Source organism: Lampris incognitus, chromosome 5 (genome assembly GCF_029633865.1).
Source record: "Lampris incognitus isolate fLamInc1 chromosome 5, fLamInc1.hap2, whole genome shotgun sequence".
NCBI classification, from domain to species: Eukaryota; Metazoa; Chordata; class Actinopteri; order Lampriformes; family Lampridae; genus Lampris; species Lampris incognitus.
Genome location: NC_079215.1, coordinates 2,981,745 through 3,002,452, shown reverse-complemented (window position 1 = coordinate 3,002,452; position 20,708 = coordinate 2,981,745). Strand labels below are relative to the sequence as shown.

At 44.2% G+C, this 20,708-nt stretch overlaps 1 protein-coding gene across 1 annotated transcript in view; it reads right to left on the bottom strand.

Moving 5' to 3' along the window:
• The window catches only part of nol11 (nucleolar protein 11), a 55,424-nt gene extending 38,073 nt beyond the window's left edge, over positions 1 to 17,351 (bottom strand). Inside the window, exons 1-5 of the mRNA XM_056280352.1 lie at positions 17,205 to 17,351; positions 15,112 to 15,225; positions 14,276 to 14,332; positions 13,694 to 13,842; positions 11,885 to 11,942 (exon numbers count right to left, since the gene is read on the bottom strand). Of these exons, the coding sequence (XP_056136327.1) occupies positions 11,885 to 11,942; positions 13,694 to 13,842; positions 14,276 to 14,332; positions 15,112 to 15,225; positions 17,205 to 17,351 (525 nt within the window). The remainder of the gene's footprint in view (positions 1 to 11,884; positions 11,943 to 13,693; positions 13,843 to 14,275; positions 14,333 to 15,111; positions 15,226 to 17,204) is intronic.
• Positions 17,352 to 20,708: the final 3,357 nt, after the last annotated feature.

Here is a 20,708-nt window from a genome sequence, read left to right as displayed (position 1 = left end):
CTCCAATCGTTCTGAACTATACTGACGTTACAGACTGCTCCAAACGTTCTAAACTATACTGACGTTACAGACTGATCCAAACGTTCTGAACTATACTGATGTTACAGACTGCTCCCAACGTTCTGAACTATACTGACGTTACAGACTGCTCCCAACGTTCTGAACTATACTGATGTTACAGACTGCTCCAAACGTTCTGGACTATACTGACGTTACAGACCGCTCCCAACGTTCTGAACTATACTGACGTTACAGACTGCTCCAAACGTTCTGAACTATACTGACGTTACAGACCGCTCCAAACGTTCTGAACTATACTGACGTTACAGACTGCTCCAATCGTTCTGAACTATACTGATGTTACAGACTGCTCCAAACGTTCTGAACTATACTGACGTTACAGACTGCTCCAATCGTTCTGAACTATACTGACGTTACAGACTGCTCCAAACATTCTGAACTATACTGACGTTACATACTGCTCCAAACGTTCTGAACTATACTGATGTTACAGACTGCTCCAAACGTTCTGAACTATACTGACGTTACAGACTGCTCCAATCGTTCTGAACTATACTGATGTTACAGACTGCTCCAAACGTTCTGAACTATACTGACGTTACATACTGCTCCAAACGTTCTGAACTATACTGATGTTACAGACTGCTCCAAACGTTCTGAACTATACTGACATTACAGACTGCTCCAAACGTTCTGAACTATACTGACGTTACAGACTGCTCCAAACGGTCTGAACTATACTGATGTTACAGACTGCTCCAATCGTTCTGAACTATACTGATGTTACAGACTGCTCCAAACGTTCTGAACTATACTGATTTTACAGACTGCTCCAATCGTTCTGAACTATACTGACGTTACAGACTGCTCCAATCGTTCTGAACTATACTGACGTTACAGACTGCTCCAAATGTTCTGAACTATACTGATGTTACAGACTGCTCCAATCGTTCTGAACTATACTGATGTTACAGACTGCTCCAAATGTTCTGAACTATACTGATGTTACAGACTGCTCCAATCGTTCTGAACTATACTGACGTTACAGACTGCTCCAATCGTTCTGAACTATACTGATGTTACAGACTGCTCCAAACGTTCTGAACTATACTGACGTTACAGACTGCTCCAAACGTTCTGAACTATACTGACGTTACAGACTGCTCCAAATGTTCTGAACTATACTGATGTTACAGACTGCTCCAAACGTTCTGAACTATACTGACGTTGCAGACTGCTCCAATCGTTCTGAACTATACTGATGTTACAGACTGCTCCCAACGTTCTGAACTATACTGACGTTACAGACTGCTCCCAACGTTCTGAACTATACTGGTGTTACAGACTGCTCCAAACGGTCTTAACTATACTGACGTTACAGACTGCTCCAAACGTTCTGAACTATACTGATGTTACAGACTGCTCCAATCGTTCTGAACTATACTGACGTTACAGACTGCTCCAAACGTTCTGAACTATACTGACGTTACAGACTGCTCCAAACGTTCTGAACTATACTGACGTTACAGACTGCTCCAATCGTTCTGAACTATACTGACGTTACAGACTGCTCCAAATGTTCTGAACTATACTGATGTTACAGACTGCTCCAAACGTTCTGAACTATACTGACGTTACAGACTGCTCCAATCGTTCTGAACTATACTGATGTTACAGACTGCTCCCAACGTTCTGAACTATACTGACGTTACAGACTGCTCCCAACGTTCTGAACTATACTGATGTTACAGACTGCTCCAAACGGTCTGAACTATACTGACGTTACAGACTGCTCCAAACGTTCTGAACTATACTGATGTTACAGACTGCTCCAATCGTTCTGAACTATACTGACGTTACAGACTGCTCCAAACGTTCTGAACTATACTGACGTTACAGACTGCTCCAAACGTTCTGAACTATACTGACGTTACAGACTGCTCCAATCGTTCTGAACTATACTGACGTTACAGACTGCTCCAAACGTTCTAAACTATACTGACGTTACAGACTGATCCAAACGTTCTGAACTATACTGATGTTACAGACTGCTCCCAACGTTCTGAACTATACTGACGTTACAGACTGCTCCCAACGTTCTGAACTATACTGATGTTACAGACTGCTCCAAACGTTCTGAACAATACTGACGTTACAGACTGATCCCAACGGTCTGAACTATACTGATTTTACAGACTGCTCCAATCGTTCTGAACTATACTGACGTTACAGACTGCTCCAAACGTTCTGAACTATACTGATGTTACAGACTGCTCCCAACGTTCTGAACTATACTGACGTTACAGACTGCTCCAAACGTTCTGGACTATACTGACGTTACAGACCGCTCCCAACGTTCTGAACTATACTGACGTTACAGACTGCTCCAAACGTTCTGAACTATACTGACGTTACAGACCGCTCCAAACGTTCTGAACTATACTGACGTTACAGACTGCTCCAATCGTTCTGAACTATACTGATGTTACAGACTGCTCCAAACGTTCTGAACTATACTGACGTTACAGACTGCTCCAATCGTTCTGAACTATACTGACGTTACAGACTGCTCCAAACATTCTGAACTATACTGACGTTACATACTGCTCCAAACGTTCTGAACTATACTGATGTTACAGACTGCTCCAAACGTTCTGAACTATACTGACGTTACAGACTGCTCCAATCGTTCTGAACTATACTGATGTTACAGACTGCTCCAAACGTTCTGAACTATACTGACGTTACATACTGCTCCAAACGTTCTGAACTATACTGATGTTACAGACTGCTCCAAACGTTCTGAACTATACTGACATTACAGACTGCTCCAAACGTTCTGAACTATACTGACGTTACAGACTGCTCCAAACGGTCTGAACTATACTGATGTTACAGACTGCTCCAATCGTTCTGAACTATACTGATGTTACAGACTGCTCCAAACGTTCTGAACTATACTGATTTTACAGACTGCTCCAATCGTTCTGAACTATACTGACGTTACAGACTGCTCCAATCGTTCTGAACTATACTGACGTTACAGACTGCTCCAAATGTTCTGAACTATACTGATGTTACAGACTGCTCCAAATGTTCTGAACTATACTGACGTTACAGACTGCTCCAATCGTTCTGAACTATACTGATGTTACAGACTGCTCCAAATGTTCTGAACTATACTGATGTTACAGACTGCTCCAATCGTTCTGAACTATACTGACGTTACAGACTGCTCCAATCGTTCTGAACTATACTGATGTTACAGACTGCTCCAAACGTTCTGAACTATACTGACGTTACAGACTGCTCCAAACGTTCTGAACTATACTGACGTTACAGACTGTTCCAATCGTTCTGAACTATACTGATGTTACAGACTGCTCCAAACGTTCTGAACTATACTGACGTTACAGACTGCTCCAATCGTTCTGAACTATACTGACGTTACAGACTGCTCCAATCGTTCTGAACTATACTGACGTTACAGACTTCTCCAAACGTTCTGAACTATACTGATGTTACAGACTGCTCCAATCGTTCTGAACTATACTGACGTTACAGACTGCTCCAATCGTTCTGAACTATACTGACGTTACAGACTGCTCCAAACGTTCTGAACTATACTGATGTTACAGACTGCTCCCAACGTTCTGAACTATACTGACGTTACAGACTGTTCCAATCGTTCTGAACTATACTGACGTTACAGACTGCTCCAATCGTTCTGAACTATACTGACGTTACAGACTGCTCCAAACGTTCTGAACTATACTGATGTTACAGACTGCTCCAAACGTTCTGAACTATACTGACATTACAGACTGCTCCAAACGGTCTGAACTATACTGATGTTACATACTGCTCCAAACGTTCTGAACTATACTGACGTTACAGACTGCTCCCAACGTTCTGAACTATACTGACGTTACAGACTGCTCCAAACGTTCTGAACTATACTGATGTTACAGACTGCTCCCAACGTTCTGAACTATACTGACATTACAGACTGCTCCCAACGTTCTGAACTATACTGATGTTACAGACTGCTCCAAACGTTCTGAACTATACTGACGTTACAGACTGATCCCAACGGTCTGAACTATACTGATGTTACAGACTGCTCCAATCGTTCTGAACTATACTGACATTACAGACTGCTCCAAACGTTCTGAACTATACTGATGTTACAGACTGCTCCCAATGTTCTGAACTATACTGACGTTACAGACTGCTCCAAACGTTCTGGACTATACTGACGTTACAGACCGCTCCAATCGTTCTGAACTATACTGACGTTACAGACCGCTCCCAACGTTCTGAACTATACTGACGTTACAGACTGCTCCAAACGTTCTGAACTATACTGACGTTACAGACCGCTCCAAACGTTCTGAACTATACTGACGTTACAGACTGCTCCAAACGTTCTGAACTATACTGACGTTACAGACTGCTCCAAACGTTCTGAACTATACTGATGTTACAGACTGCTCCAAACGTTCTGAACTATACTGACGTTACAGACTGCTCCAATCGTTCTGAACTATACTGACGTTACAGACTGCTCCAATCGTTCTGAACTATACTGACGTTACATACTGCTCCAAACGTTCTGAACTATACTGATGTTACAGACTGCTCCAAACGTTCTGAACTATACTGACGTTACAGACTGCTCCAATCGTTCTGAACTATACTGATGTTACAGACTGCTCCAAACGTTCTGAACTATACTGACGTTACAGACTGCTCCAATCGTTCTGAACTATACTGACGTTACAGACTGCTCCAATCGTTCTGAACTATACTGACGTTACAGACTGCTCCAAACGTTCTGAACTATACTGACGTTACAGACTGCTCCAATCGTTCTGAACTATACTGACGTTACAGACTGCTCCAATCGTTCTGAACTATACTGACGTTACAGACTGCTCCAAACGTTCTGAACTATACTGACGTTACAGACTGCTCCCAACGTTCTGAACTATACTGACGTTACAGACTGCTCCAAACGTTCTGAACTATACTGATGTTACAGACTGCTCCAATCGTTCTGAACTATACTGACATTACAGACTGCTCCAAACGTTCTGAACTATACTGATGTTACAGACTGCTCCAAACGTTCTGAACTATACTGATGTTACAGACTGATCCAAATGTTCTGAACTATACTGACGTTACAGACTGCTCCAAACGTTCTGAACTATACTGACATTACAGACTGCTCCAAACGTTCTGAACTATACTGACGTTACAGACTGCTCCAAACGGTCTGAACTATACTGATGTTACAGACTGCTCCAATCGTTCTGAACTATACTGATGTTACAGACTGCTCCAAACGTTCTGAACTATACTGATGTTACAGACTGCTCCAATCGTTCTGAACTATACTGATATTAGACTGCTCCAAATGTTCTGAACTATACTGATATTACAGACTGCTCCAAATGTTCTGAACTATACTGATGTTACAGACTGCTCCAATCGTTCTGAACTATACTGATGTTACAGACTGCTCCAAATGTTCTGAACTATACTGATGTTACAGACTGCTCCAATCGTTCTGAACTATACTGACGTTACAGACTGCTCCAATCGTTCTGAACTATACTGATGTTACAGACTGCTCCAAACGTTCTGAACTATACTGATGTTACAGACTGCTCCAAACGTTCTGAACTATACTGACGTTACAGACTGTTCCAATCGTTCTGAACTATACTGATGTTACAGACTGCTCCAAACGTTCTGAACTATACTGACGTTACAGACTGCTCCAATCGTTCTGAACTATACTGACGTTACAGACTGCTCCAATCGTTCTGAACTATACTGACGTTACAGACTTCTCCAAACGTTCTGAACTATACTGATGTTACAGACTGCTCCAATCGTTCTGAACTATACTGACGTTACAGACTGCTCCAATCGTTCTGAACTATACTGACGTTACAGACTGCTCCAAACGTTCTGAACTATACTGATGTTACAGACTGCTCCCAACGTTCTGAACTATACTGACGTTACAGACTGCTCCAATAGTTCTGAACTATACTGACGTTACAGACTGCTCCAAACGTTCTGAACTATACTGACGTTACATACTGCTCCAAACGTTCTGAACTATACTGATGTTACAGACTGCTCCAAACGTTCTGAACTATACTGACGTTACAGACTGCTCCAATCGTTCTGAACTATACTGATGTTACAGACTGCTCCAAACGTTCTGAACTATACTGACGTTACAGACTGCTCCAATCGTTCTGAACTATACTGACGTTACAGACTGCTCCAATCGTTCTGAACTATACTGACGTTACAGACTGCTCCAAACGTTCTGAACTATACTGACGTTACAGACTGCTCCAATCGTTCTGAACTATACTGACGTTACAGACTGCTCCAATCGTTCTGAACTATACTGACGTTACAGACTGCTCCAAACGTTCTGAACTATACTGACGTTACAGACTGCTCCCAACGTTCTGAACTATACTGACGTTAGAGACTGCTCCAAACATTCTGAACTATACTGACGTTACAGACTGCTCCAATCGTTCTGAACTATACTGATGTTACAGACTGCTCCAAACGTTCTGAACTATACTGACGTTACAGACTGCTCCAATCGTTCTGAACTATACTGATGTTACAGACTGCTCCAAACGTTCTGAACTATACTGATGTTACAGACTGCTCCAAACGGTCTTAACTATACTGACGTTACAGACTGCTCCAAACGTTCTGAACTATACTGATGTTACAGACTGCTCCAATCGTTCTGAACTATACTGACGTTACAGACTGCTCCAAACGTTCTGAACTATACTGACGTTACAGACTGCTCCAAACGTTCTGAACTATACTGACGTTACAGACTGCTCCAATCGTTCTGAACTATACTGACGTTACAGACTGCTCCAAATGTTCTGAACTATACTGATGTTACAGACTGCTCCAAACGTTCTGAACTATACTGACGTTACAGACTGCTCCAATCGTTCTGAACTATACTGATGTTACAGACTGCTCCCAACGTTCTGAACTATACTGACGTTACAGACTGCTCCCAACGTTCTGAACTATACTGATGTTACAGACTGCTCCAAACGGTCTGAACTATACTGACGTTACAGACTGCTCCAAACGTTCTGAACTATACTGATGTTACAGACTGCTCCAATCGTTCTGAACTATACTGACGTTACAGACTGCTCCAAACGTTCTGAACTATATTGACGTTACAGACTGCTCCAAACGTTCTGAACTATACTGACGTTACAGACTGCTCCAATCGTTCTGAACTATACTGACGTTACAGACTGCTCCAAACGTTCTGAACTATACTGACGTTACATACTGCTCCAAACGTTCTGAACTATACTGAAGTTACAGACTGCTCCAAACGTTCTGAACTATACTGACGTTACAGACTGCTCCAATCGTTCTGAACTATACTGATGTTACAGACTGCTCCAAACGTTCTGAACTATACTGACGTTACAGACTGCTCCAATCGTTCTGAACTATACTGATGTTACAGACTGCTCCAATCGTTCTGAACTATACTGACGTTACAGACTGCTCCAAACGTTCTGAACTATACTGATGTTACAGACTGCTCCAATCGTTCTGAACTATACTGACGTTACAGACTGCTCCAATCGTTCTGAACTATACTGACGTTACAGACTGCTCCAATCGTTCTGAACTATACTGACGTTACAGACTGCTCCAATCGTTCTGAACTATACTGACGTTACAGATTGCTCCAATCGTTCTGAACTATACTGACGTTACAGACTGCTCCAAACGTTCTGAACTATACTGACGTTACAGACTGCTCCAATCGTTCTGAACTATACTGACGTTACAGACTGCTCCAATCGTTCTGAACTATACTGATGTTACAGACTGCTCCAAACGTTCTGAACTATACTGACGTTACAGACTGCTCCAAACGTTCTGAACTATACTGACGTTACAGACTGCTCCAATCGTTCTGAACTATACTGACGTTACAGACTGCTCCAATCGTTCTGAACTATATTGACGTTACAGACTGCTCCAATCGTTCTGAACTATACTGACGTTACAGACTGCTCCAAACGTTCTGAACTATACTGACGTTACATACTGCTCCAAACGTTCTGAACTATACTGAAGTTACAGACTGCTCCAAACGTTCTGAACTATACTGACGTTACAGACTGCTCCAATCGTTCTGAACTATACTGACGTTACAGACTGCTCCAATCGTTCTGAACTATACTGACGTTACATACTGCTCCAAACGTTCTGAACTATACTGAAGTTACAGACTGCTCCAATCGTTCTGAACTATACTGACGTTACAGACTGCTCCAAACGTTCTGAACTATACTGACGTTACAGACTGCTCCAAACGTTCTGAACTATACTGACGTTACAGACTACTCCCAACGTTCTGAACTATACTGACGTTACAGACTGCTCCAATCGTTCTGAACTATACTGACGTTACAGACTGCTCCAATCGTTCTGAACTATACTGACGTTACAGACTGCTCCAAACGTTCTGAACTATACTGACGTTACAGACTGCTCCAAACGTTCTGAACTATACTGACGTTACAGACTGCTCCAAACGTTCTGAACTATACTGATGTTACAGACTGCTCCAATCGTTCTGAACTATACTGACGTTACAGACTGCTCCAAACGTTCTGAACTATACTGACGTTACAGACTGCTCCAAACGTTCTGAACTATACTGACGTTACAGACTGCTCCAAACGTTCTGAACTATACTGACGTTACAGACTGCTCCAATCGTTCTGAACTATACTGACGTTACAGACTGCTCCAATCGTTCTGAACTATACTGACGTTACACACTGCTCCAAATGTTCTGAACTATACTGATGTTACAGACCGCTCCAAACGTTCTGAACTATACTGACGTTACACACTGCTCCAAATGTTCTGAACTATACTGACGTTACAGACTGCTCCAAACGTTCTGAACTATACTGACGTTACAGACTGCTCCAAACGTTCTGAACTATACTGACGTTACAGACTGCTCCAAACGTTCTGAACTATACTGATGTTACAGACTGCTCCAATCGTTCTGAACTATACTGACGTTACAGACTGCTCCAAACGTTCTGAACTATACTGAAGTTACAGACTGCTCCAAACGTTCTGAACTATACTGACGTTACAGACTGCTCCAATCGTTCTGAACTATACTGATGTTACAGACTGCTCCAATCGTTCTGAACTATACTGACGTTACAGACTGCTCCAAACGTTCTGAACTATACTGACGTTACAGACTGCTCCAATCGTTCTGAACTATACTGACGTTACAGACTGCTCCAATCGTTCTGAACTATACTGACGTTACAGACTGCTCCAATAGTTCTGAACTATACTGATGTTACAGACTGCTCCAATCGTTCTGAACTATACTGACGTTACAGACTGCTCCCAACGTTCTGAACTATACTGACGTTAACGACTGCTCCAATCGTTCTGAACTATACTGACGTTACAGACTGCTCCAATCGTTCTGAACTATACTGACGTTACAGACTGCTCCCAACGTTCTGAACTATACTGACGTTACAGACTGCTCCAATCGTTCTGAACTATACTGACGTTACAGACTGCTCCCAACGTTCTGAACTATACTGACGTTACAGACCGCTCCAAACGTTCTGAACTATACTGACGTTACAGACTGCTCCAATCGTTCTGAACTATACTGACGTTACAGACTGCTCCCAACGTTCTGAACTATACTGATGTTACAGACTGCTCCCAACGTTCTGAACTATACTGATGTTACAGACTGCTCCAATCGTTCTGAACTATACTGACGTTACAGACTGCTCCAATAGTTCTGAACTATACTGACGTTACAGACTGCTCCCAACGTTCTGAACTATACTGACGTTACAGACTGCTCCAATCGTTCTGAACTATACTGATGTTACAGACTGCTCCAATAGTTCTGAACTATACTGATGTTACAGACTGCTCCAATCGTTCTGAACTATACTGACGTTACAGACTGCTCCAATAGTTCTGAACTATACTGACGTTACAGACTGCTCCCAACGTTCTGAACTATACTGATGTTACAGACTGCTCCAATCGTTCTGAACTATACTGACGTTACAGACTGCTCCAATCGTTCTGAACTATACTGACGTTACAGACTGCTCCCAACGTTCTGAACTATACTGACGTTACAGACTGCTCCCAACGTTCTGAACTATACTGACGTTACAGACTGCTCCAATAGTTCTGAACTATACTGACGTTACAGACTGCTCCCAACGTTCTGAACTATACTGATGTTACAGACTGCTCCAATCGTTCTGAACTATACTGACGTTACAGACTGCTCCAATAGTTCTGAACTATACTGACGTTACAGACTGCTCCCAACGTTCTGAACTATACTGACGTTACAGACTGCTCCCAACGTTCTGAACTATACTGATGTTACAGACTGCTCCAATCGTTCTGAACTATACTGATGTTACAGACTGCTCCAAACGTTCTGAACTATACTGATGTTACAGACTGCTCCAATCGTTCTGAACTATACTGACGTTACAGACTGCTCCAAACGTTCTGAACTATACTGACGTTACAGACTGCTCCAAATGTTCTGAACTATACTGACGTTACAGACTGCTCCAAACGTTCTGAACTATACTGATGTTACAGACTGCTCCAATCGTTCTGAACTATACTGATGTTACAGACTGCTCCAACGTTCTGAACTATACTGATGTTACAGACTGCTCCAACGTTCTGAACTATACTGACGTTACAGACTGCTCCCAACGTTCTGAACTATACTGATGTTACAGACTGCTCCAATCGTTATGAACTATACTGACGTTACAGACTGCTCCAAACGTTCTGAACTATACTGATGTTACAGACTGCTCCAAATGTTCTGAACTATACTGATGTTACAGACTGCTCCAAACGTTCTGAACTATACTGATGTTACAGACTGCTCCAAACGTTCTGAACTATACTGACGTTACAGACTGCTCCAAACGTTCTGAACTATACTGATGTTACAGACTGCTCCAAACGTTCTGAACTATACTGATGTTACAGACTGCTCCAAACGTTCTGAACTATACTGATGTTACAGACTGCTCCAAACGTTCTGAACTATACTGATGTTACAGACTGCTCCAAACGTTCTGAACTAGCGGCGGCTGCTGTCTGATTTAAAATAGTGTTTGTCTCCACAGTATATCTTCATGGCAAGGAACCCAAATACAATGAACAGCTAAAATTGGAGTAACATGAAACTCCGTTGCGCGGGGGAATGAAACATTAATTTTTTTTTCCTTTTTGGGGATTTCCCCCTTTTTTCTCCCCAGTTGTATCTGGCCGATTACACTATTTTCCTCTCCATGCCAGTCGCTGCTCCACCCCCTCTGCCAATCCGGGGAGGGCTGTGGACTACCACATGCCTCCTCCCATACATGTGGAGTTGCCAGCTGCTTCTTTTCCCCTGACAGTGAGGAGTTTCACCAGGGGGACGTAGTACGTGGGAGGATCACACTATTCCCCCCAGTTCCCCCTCCCCCCTGAACAGGCGCCCCGGCCGACTACAGGAGATGCTAGTGCAGTGACCAGGACACATACCCACATCCGACTTCCCACCCGCAGACACGGCCAATTGTGTCTGTAGGGACGCCCGACCAAGCCAGAGGTAACACAGAGATTTGATCCGGTGATATCCGTGTTGGGAGGTAACAGAATAGATCGCCACGCTACCTGGACACCCCAACAAATTAAAATTTAACAATTAAAACCATCTTACCTGTTCTGTTGTGAAAATGACAAAGAGCTGTGTCATTGCCACAATGGTAGTGCTCCACCTGAAGGACAAAAAGGGAAAGGTGAGATGAGGGCAAATTGTAACATAATAATGGCAAAAAACAAACACAAACAAAAACAACCCTCAAGTTCACTTGAAATTCCCTTGAAGTGTAACTCCAGTTTTTTTACATCCTGGGTCTGACTCTCGTAGTTTTTGCCGTCTTGCTTATTGTTACATCATTTTACTCACCGGCTTCATTTGGAAGATTTTGGACATGGGACCCCTGCTGGACTCAGCTTTACAATGGCACCTTAAGGGGTAACTGAACATGAGCGTCAGACATGTTTCCATCCATCCATCCATTATCCGAACTGCTTACCCTGCTCTAAGGGTCACGGGGATGCTGGAGCCTATCCCAGCAGTCACTGGGCAGCAGGCGGGAAGACACCCTGGACAGACCACCAGGCCATCACACAGGGCCCGCACCACCCACATACACACACACACACACACATTCACACCTAGGGACAATTTAGTACAGCCGATTCACCTGACCTACATGTCTTTGGACTGTGGGAGGAAACCGGAGCACCTGGAGGAAACCCACACAGACACGGGGAGAACATGCAAACTCCACACAGAGGGCGACCCGGGATGACCCCGAAGGTTGGACTACCCCGGGGCTCGAACCCAGGACCTTCTTGCTGTGAGGCGACCGTGGTAACCACTGTGCCACCGTGCCGCCCAGACATGTTTCCACAAGTCCAATTTCACCCAGTTATTATACCACATATTTGGAAGTGAGAATGAAAGTGACAGTTAAAAATTACTACCCAAAATGTCCAACTTCAATGGTCGATTACATTGCTGATCCATTTCCTGGTCCAACTTGCAAGAATGATCAGCCTCTACATGCCATAGGTCGTATTAACCATCGATCAACTACCCAGCCACAGCAGCTGAGAAGTCAAAAATAAAGGGAAGTCGTGTACACAGTCTAACTGAGACACTAAGGTCACGCAATGCTGTCCGCCATTGATATTAATGGACTTTTTGTTGTTGTTGATTTTCCCCCCTCCTCTTTCTCCCCAATTGTACTTGGCCAATTACCCCACTCTTCCGAGCTGTCCCGGTCTCTGCTCCACCCCCTCTGCTGATCCAGGGAGGGCTGCAGACTACCACATGTCTCCTCCCATACATGTGGAGTTGCCAGCTGCTTCTTTTCACCTGACAGTGAGGAGTTTCAAAAGGGGGACGTAGTGCGTGGGAGGATCATGGTATTCCCCCAGTTCCCTCTCCCCCCGAACAGGTACCCTGACTGACCAGAGGAGGCGCTAGTGCAGCGACCAGGACACATACCCAAATCCAGCTTTCTACTAGCAGACACAGCCAATTGTGTCTGTAGGGATCTCCGACCAAGCCGGAGGTAGCACGGGAATTTGAACCACCGATCTCAGTGTTGGTAGGCAATGGAATAGACCGCTATGCTACCCTGACACCTATTAATGGACATTCTGAGAGACAACTTAACTTGCATGTATGTTTTCGCTTCCAAATACACGGTGTAGATAACCAGGTTAAATCATGTCTGACTTTTGTGTTCTGTTACTCCGTGAGACACCACTGTAAAGCCGAGTCCAGCGGTGATCTCAATTTCAAAATCTCCAAAATGAAACCGGTGAGTAAAATGATATGACCGATATGCACAATGGCACGAACTACAAAAACAAAACCTAGGATGTAAAAAAAAAACTAAAAAAAAACCCTGTCCTTTAATATTTGGGTGGGAGCATGGCTACTGTTAATGACCTAATATCCTCATCCTGCACCAGGACCTCCTCGATGGGCTGTTGGGGAGCTGAGAGGAGGGACTCCAGGGTCTTGACTGCTCCTCTCTGGAACAAGACCACCAGCTCCCCTCCGGCGGCAGAGTGAATCCTCCACACATCTGCTGACACCTGGAGACAGCGGTCAGCATGAGAGGCAACATGTCCATGAGACCATGAGGGGAGAAAAGGAAAAGAAAAATAATAATCATCAGATAATAGAAAATAATGGAGTAGTACTGCAGGCTTTTCTTCCCCCCCCCCCCTTAGATATAAATGGGAGTCAAGATCCCAAACGATGAGTGATTCAGCTTTCTTTGATTGGTTAACAATGAACTATTTTAAGCGGAGAAGTTTACTGGCACATCTTTGCTAGCTGGACAGAAGTTAACAGACACAGAAGGAGCTGCAGCAGAAACGTGTAGTTAATCAAAGGATGCTGTCAAAGTAAAGGCAAAATAGAAGATGAAATAGGGGGGCACGGAGTCAAACACTGTGACTGGTCAATGTAGCACGCACAGCAAGTGGGGGGGAGGCGGGGGGCATGAGGACTGTTCACACTCACGGTTGCTTTGAAGGCCTTGTCGATGAGGACATGCTCTTCCTTCCACACTCTGATCACCTGTAAAGAAAAAAGGGAGAAAACAGTTTGTGATTTCTCTCCAGTATGTGTGTCACACATCAGAAGTAAGCACCATTATAGTGCTGGGCAACTGTAACCCCTCACAATTTGTCTTTAAATGACAGTCAACTTTTTTTTTCTTCTCCCTTTTTCTCCCCAATTTTACTTGGCCAATTGCCCCACTCTTCCGAGCCGTCCCAGTCTCTGCTCCACCCCCTCTGCTGATCCGGGGAGGGCTGCAGACTACCACATGCCTCCTCCCATACATGTGGAGTCACCAGCCGTTTCTTTTCACCTGACAGTGAGGAGTTTCACCAGGGGGACATAGTGCGTGGGAGGATCACGCTATTCCCCCCAGTTCCCCCTCCCCTCCATAGAGGCGCCCTGACCGACCAGAGGAAGCGCTAGTGCAGAGATCAGAACACAACTGGCTTCCCACCCGCAGACACGGCCAATTGTGTCTGTAGGGACGCCCAACCAAGCCAGGGGTAACACAGGGATTCGAATCGGCGATCCCTCTGTTGGTAAGCGACGGAATAGACCGCTACACTACCCGGACACAAATGACAGTACACTTCACTGGTGAAATGAGACAGCATTATATCTGCAGCTGTAACCTTGTTGCCATCTTTTTTTGTGGTGCTGTTTGAATTAGACTGAAATCTCATCACCTATTAAACATCATGACATCGTGTTGTAACGTAGATGGATATACTAAGACGTTGACGTACTTGGATTTTGACATTTATGAAGATTTTCTTTATTTTGTGATTTCATACCCTGTTGTCTGAGACTGCCACGTACTCCTTGGACTCCGAGTCATACACTGCTGGGCATGTTAGAGTTTGCCCTTGCTTCACCGTCCAGCTGCTGAGCGGCTTCTGGTCAGAAACCTGCCAAAACAAGTGGGAGACCCAATTAGAAAAATTAAATAACATTACATTAACATTTCAGCATCTCAAGTTGCCCCCCACAAGTGTACATTTGGCACTACGCTGGGGTCACTTATGCAGGAGTTGTGGGAAATAAAGGAATAAGTAAATAAATTGGACTGCAATTTGTATTAACTACATTCGAGGATATTTTACTCATTTCTTTGACAACACGAGAACGCCCAGACGTGGAAACTGAAGCTTGGAGTTGGCATGACACACGAAGCAACCACAACATTGTCAGTTAACAGAGAATAATGCATATCTCTACAGTTATGTCCCACCGCCCTGGTGTATCTGACAACTCTCCACTCACTCCACTAGGCCGTCTGTCAGGACTCCTCATAACTGCTTCCACACGGCATTTCCAACTACCCCGCTCTGGCATGATGGTTTTAGCTCCTGTACGTTCTCCAACCCTGTGTCCCTTAATATGTTGTCCACATAGGTGATTCTTCTTCTACCACGTTGAGTTTTTCCATCAGATGGTTGCCAGAGCACCAGTTTGTTGGCAGCTTCATCACTGTGATGCATGCAGTGGCCTGCGAGACACGTCCTTCTCTGTTGCACTTGTGTGGACACCGTAGGGAGCTCTTCGTGTAGCTTTACAGGGCTGGGCAACTGTCAGATGTCTCTTCCATGATACACCGACAGCCATTCTAAGCATCCTAGTGTAGTATCCATCTAGCTGTTTCTGTAGAGACACCGTCACTGTCCAGGTCTCGGCGCCGTAGAGTAAAACTGTTTCAACAGATGCCACAAAAAGTCTAACTTTTATCTTTCTTGACAGCGTGGAGGTCCATATTCTCCTCAACTTATGGCACGCACTCCAGGCAAGTGCTCCCCTTACAGCAAATTCCTTTTCTGCACTTTCAGTCAATGCTCCCAAGGTATTTAAAGTTCTTTACTTCCTTTATTGTAATGCCATCTTTAGCTTTTGTGATCACCGGTTCTCCTTGGTTATAAGCTTGAAATTCTGTGTTCTTTGCATTGCAGCGCAGTCCTACTTTTCCTGCTTCTCCTGCTTCAGGTTCTAGGCGTGTGAGTATTTCTCGTGCATGTTCAATTTCTTCAGTAAGATCATCGGCAAAGGTGCGGTCAGTAATTGTATCTGACAAATAACACAACCTGTTCTGATTTATTGTCTTCTTCTCTGACAACTGCATTATGAATCCCTCTAAAATCCCCCCTGCTAGAGTACCACTGGCTAGCATGACCCATTATTTACACATGGAGCGTTGAAAGCTAAAAACTGCATGCAGCTACTTAAATCAGTTCACTCCTACTCCTGCCTTGATACGCTGATGTAGTTACGCTGTACTGCAAGTTGATTTTCCTTCGCTCTGTAATGACTGGAAACCAATGACTGACTGGAGTGTAGGAAACACCCATCCATCCATGCACCCATCCATGCATCCATCCATCCACTATCCTAACCGCTTATCCTGCTCTCAGGGTGGCGGGATGCTGGAGTCTATCCCAGCAGTCACTGGGCGGCAGGCGGGGAGACACCCTGGACAGACCGCCAGACCATCACACAGGGCAAAAATAAAAACAATAAAATAAAATATCCGGGGGTAATAATAAAGTAAGCTATACGACATTTGTGGTAAACGTGCTAAAACAAACGGTATACCAGTATGGTCGATATCGCTCCCCCAAACGCAGGTAGGACTAGTGGTTATACTGCGTTCAGGAGGGGCTCCGTGTGCTGTTTTAAAGGGGCTCCGTGCGGGGTTATGCTGTTTTAAAGGGGCTCCGTGCGGGGTTATGCTGTTTTAAAGGGGCTCCGTGCGGGGTTATGGCACCGTCGTCCAGAAGCAGAAGCCTTCGTGTGGGTCTCGGAGCTGTTGTCGCGACGCACTCGGGGTGACGGAGGGGGAGCCCGGCGCGGCTAGCAGGAGGGGCTGCGGCGGCCTGGCTGTTCTAACCCACATTACCTTGTACAGGGTGACCGATCTGGTGCAGTCGGTGACGATGACGTGGTCGCTGTCTGCCCCCACTTCTACGCCTTGAATCCCACAGTCGGAAAGAGTCTGGACTTGTAAAAGTCCACACAACGTGTATCCCTCATAGAGCGCGGCCATGCTGGATGAGAAGAAGGAAAGACCGTCGGCGCTCTCGCGAGAACTGCACTTCCTGTTGCCAACAAGCGAAAGAGGATTTTTTTTACGTGCCGTTAAATTCGATAGTGCCCCCGTGTGGCAACTTGGGAAATGACACCCATCGCTGAAGGGAAGGGGTTCGTAAACTTTTTCTTCAGGCGATCAAGTTGCACTTTATACAGCGAGGCGCTGAAACGCTGAACAGAAGACATGCAACACTGGTCTGTAGTGTCTCAAGTCGCACCACATGTGACCTCTTTCAAATAAAATGTATTAAGTAGTGTCACGTGCATGGATGAGAAGACACGCTGGCCGGCGACTGGCGGGTCTAACCCGTTAGTCTACCGGTTAGCGATGCCTCCTGCGGTGCGGGCGATGCGGGGTCGCGTCCCGGCCGCGGCACTTCCTGTGGTCGCGTTGTCCCCCGAGCTCGCTACAGTATTAAATATGTTCAGGTAGAAGAAATCCACCACTTCTGAGCTAGCTAACATGTGTAGTGTTACTCAAATAGTGGAATCCTCTTTTTCCTTGCCGGAACATGAATCACACACCCCTCATAGCGACGCATACAATCGGTATCCACACACGTGGTTCATATGGCGGGAGCTGAAGGAACGTGGGTGTGGGTCTGTGCAACCGAGTCTCGCCCGTTTTCGTTAAATACATACGAATTTAATCAAATACATTTCGTGACTAAAATGTATTTGATTAAATTCGTATGTATTTAACGAAAACGTGTGAGACTCGGTTGGTAACGCCGTCAGGGTGCCTTCAAACTCTGCGTTTTCTCTTCCGCCTGGGGGACAACGGCCATCAACGTCAACCCCCTCCGCTTTGCTTACGTCATATGAGGGCGTCAAAGACGCGGAGAGCCGTGTGACGTATGCAGCATGGGGGCTCCAACGCCAATGAACTATGGGCAGCGGTATGTTTAAGCAACTTCACTTCGAACACTTCGCCTTGATTGTGTGCGTCACGTCAAAACTGCTTTTCAGCTGACTGTCGTAAAAGGGTGATTCTTCAATTAAGGGAGTTTTTCTGACCCCGGGGTAGATTTTCAAGGGGGGAAAAAAAGTTGTTGTAGGCGGCGCAGTGGTTTGCGCGGTCTCCTCACAGCAAGAAGGTTCTGGGTTCGAGCCCCGGGGTAGTCCAACCTTGGGGGTCGTCCCGGATCGTCCTCTGTGTGGAATTTGCATGGTCTCCCCGTGTCTGTGTGGGTTTCCTCCGGGGGTCCGGTTTCCTCCCACAGTCCAAACACGTGTAGGTCAGGTGACTCAAACACATGCAGGTCAGGTGACTCAAACACGTGTAGGTCAGGTGACTCGGCCGTACTACATTGTCCCTAGGTGTGTGTGTGTGTGTGTGTGTGTGTGGCAGTCTGTCCAGGTGTCTCCCCACCTGCCGTCCAGGTGGCTGCTGGGACCCTTGGTTGGGATGATGGACCGTTGCTGTATCTGTTAGTTAGCTTGTGTTAGCTATGGAGAGAAAAAGAAGAAGATGTGTGTCTCACTGATGACATTTTAATACTTTTTCAGTCTGTTGTAAATTCAAACGTGCCAGGGTCTCCCTGTTGTGGGCTGGTCCCCAACCCAGACTTTATAACTTCCCCTCTATAGTAAAGTCATAAAATGGATAAATGCATTAAAGCTTTACTGGGAATCCATATGCATTATGTTGTTGTCATGTAGGCCAGATTGCTGTTTATATCCACTGTTTTAAATAGATCAGATTGTATTTATAACATTCGAGACTGGTTTTCTGATGTATTGTCATGTTTCTATTTTGTCTTGATTGTTCTTTGTCTGCTTGTCCAATAGTTTTCTTATGTATTGTTGTGTTTTTACTTCTGTTTTAATTGCTGTTTGTTTGCCTGCCCAGGGACTGCAGATGCTAGTTAGCTGCCGGCTAACTCTGGTGCAGTTGTAAAATTGTGCGTTGTCCCTGTCAAATAAACAATAAACAATAAACTAAACTTTACTTTGTATTTTCTCATCATAATTTAAAAAGACATATTATAAATCCATATGGTTTATATATGTGCAGTTTGCACATTTTTATAGTTAAATATGGCTGTCCCTCATACAGCTGTCATTACCACCACACCCAACATTTTAGAGCAACGTTTTTTCAAACAACAACAAAGTCGTTGCCATGGAAACGAGAAGTGCCAGAGCCACATGAGCAGTCATGGCAGAAGCCTGACTTTTTCATGTCACAAATGTGATGTGAAGGTTTATATGTCCTGACCTGACAGGATGGTTATTACACATGTAGTAATGTGAAGATTTATATGTCCTGATCTGACAGGATGGTTATTACACATGTAGTAATGTGAAGGTTTATATGTCCTGATCTGACAGGATGGTTATTACACATGTAGTAATGTGAAGGTTTATATGTCCTGATCTGACAGGATGGTTATTACACATGTAGTAATGTGAAGGTTTATATGTCCTGATCTGACAGGATGGTTATTACACATGTAGTAATGTGAAGGTTTATATGTGCTGATCTGACAGGATGGTTATTACACATGTAGTAATGTGAAGGTTTATATGTCCTGATCTGACAGGAGGGTTATTACACATGTAGTAATGTGAAGGTTTATATGTCCTGATCTGACAGGAGGGTTATTACACATGTAGTAATGTGAAGGTTTATAATTCCTGATCTGACAGGAGGGTTATTACACATGTAGTAATGTGAAGGTTTATATGTCCTGATCTGACAGGATGGTTATTACACATGTAGTAATGTGAAGGTTTATGTGTCCTGATCTGACAGGATGGTTATTACACATGTAAATCATGTGAAGGTTTATATGTCCTGATCTGACAGGATGGTTATTACACATGTAGTAATGTGAAGATTTATATGTCCTGATCTGACAGCAGGGTTATTACACATGTAGTAATGTGAAGGTTTATATGTCCTGATCTGACAGGATGGTTATTACACATGTAAGTCATGTGAAGGTTTATATGTCCTGATCTGACAGGATGGTTATTACACATGTAAGTCATGTGAAGGTTTATATGTCCTGATCTGACAGGATGGTTATTACACATGTAAATCATGTGAAGGTTTATATGTCCTGATCTGACAGGATGGTTATTACGCATGTAGTAATGTGAAGATTTATATGTCCTGATCTGACAGAAGGGTTATTACACATGTAGTAATGTGAAGGTTTATATGTCCTGATCTGACAGGATGGTTATTACACATGTAAGTCATGTGAAGGTTTATATGTCCTGATCTGACAGCATGGTTATTACACATGTAAGTCATGTGAAGGTTTATATGTCCTGGTCTGACAGGATGGTTATTACACATGTA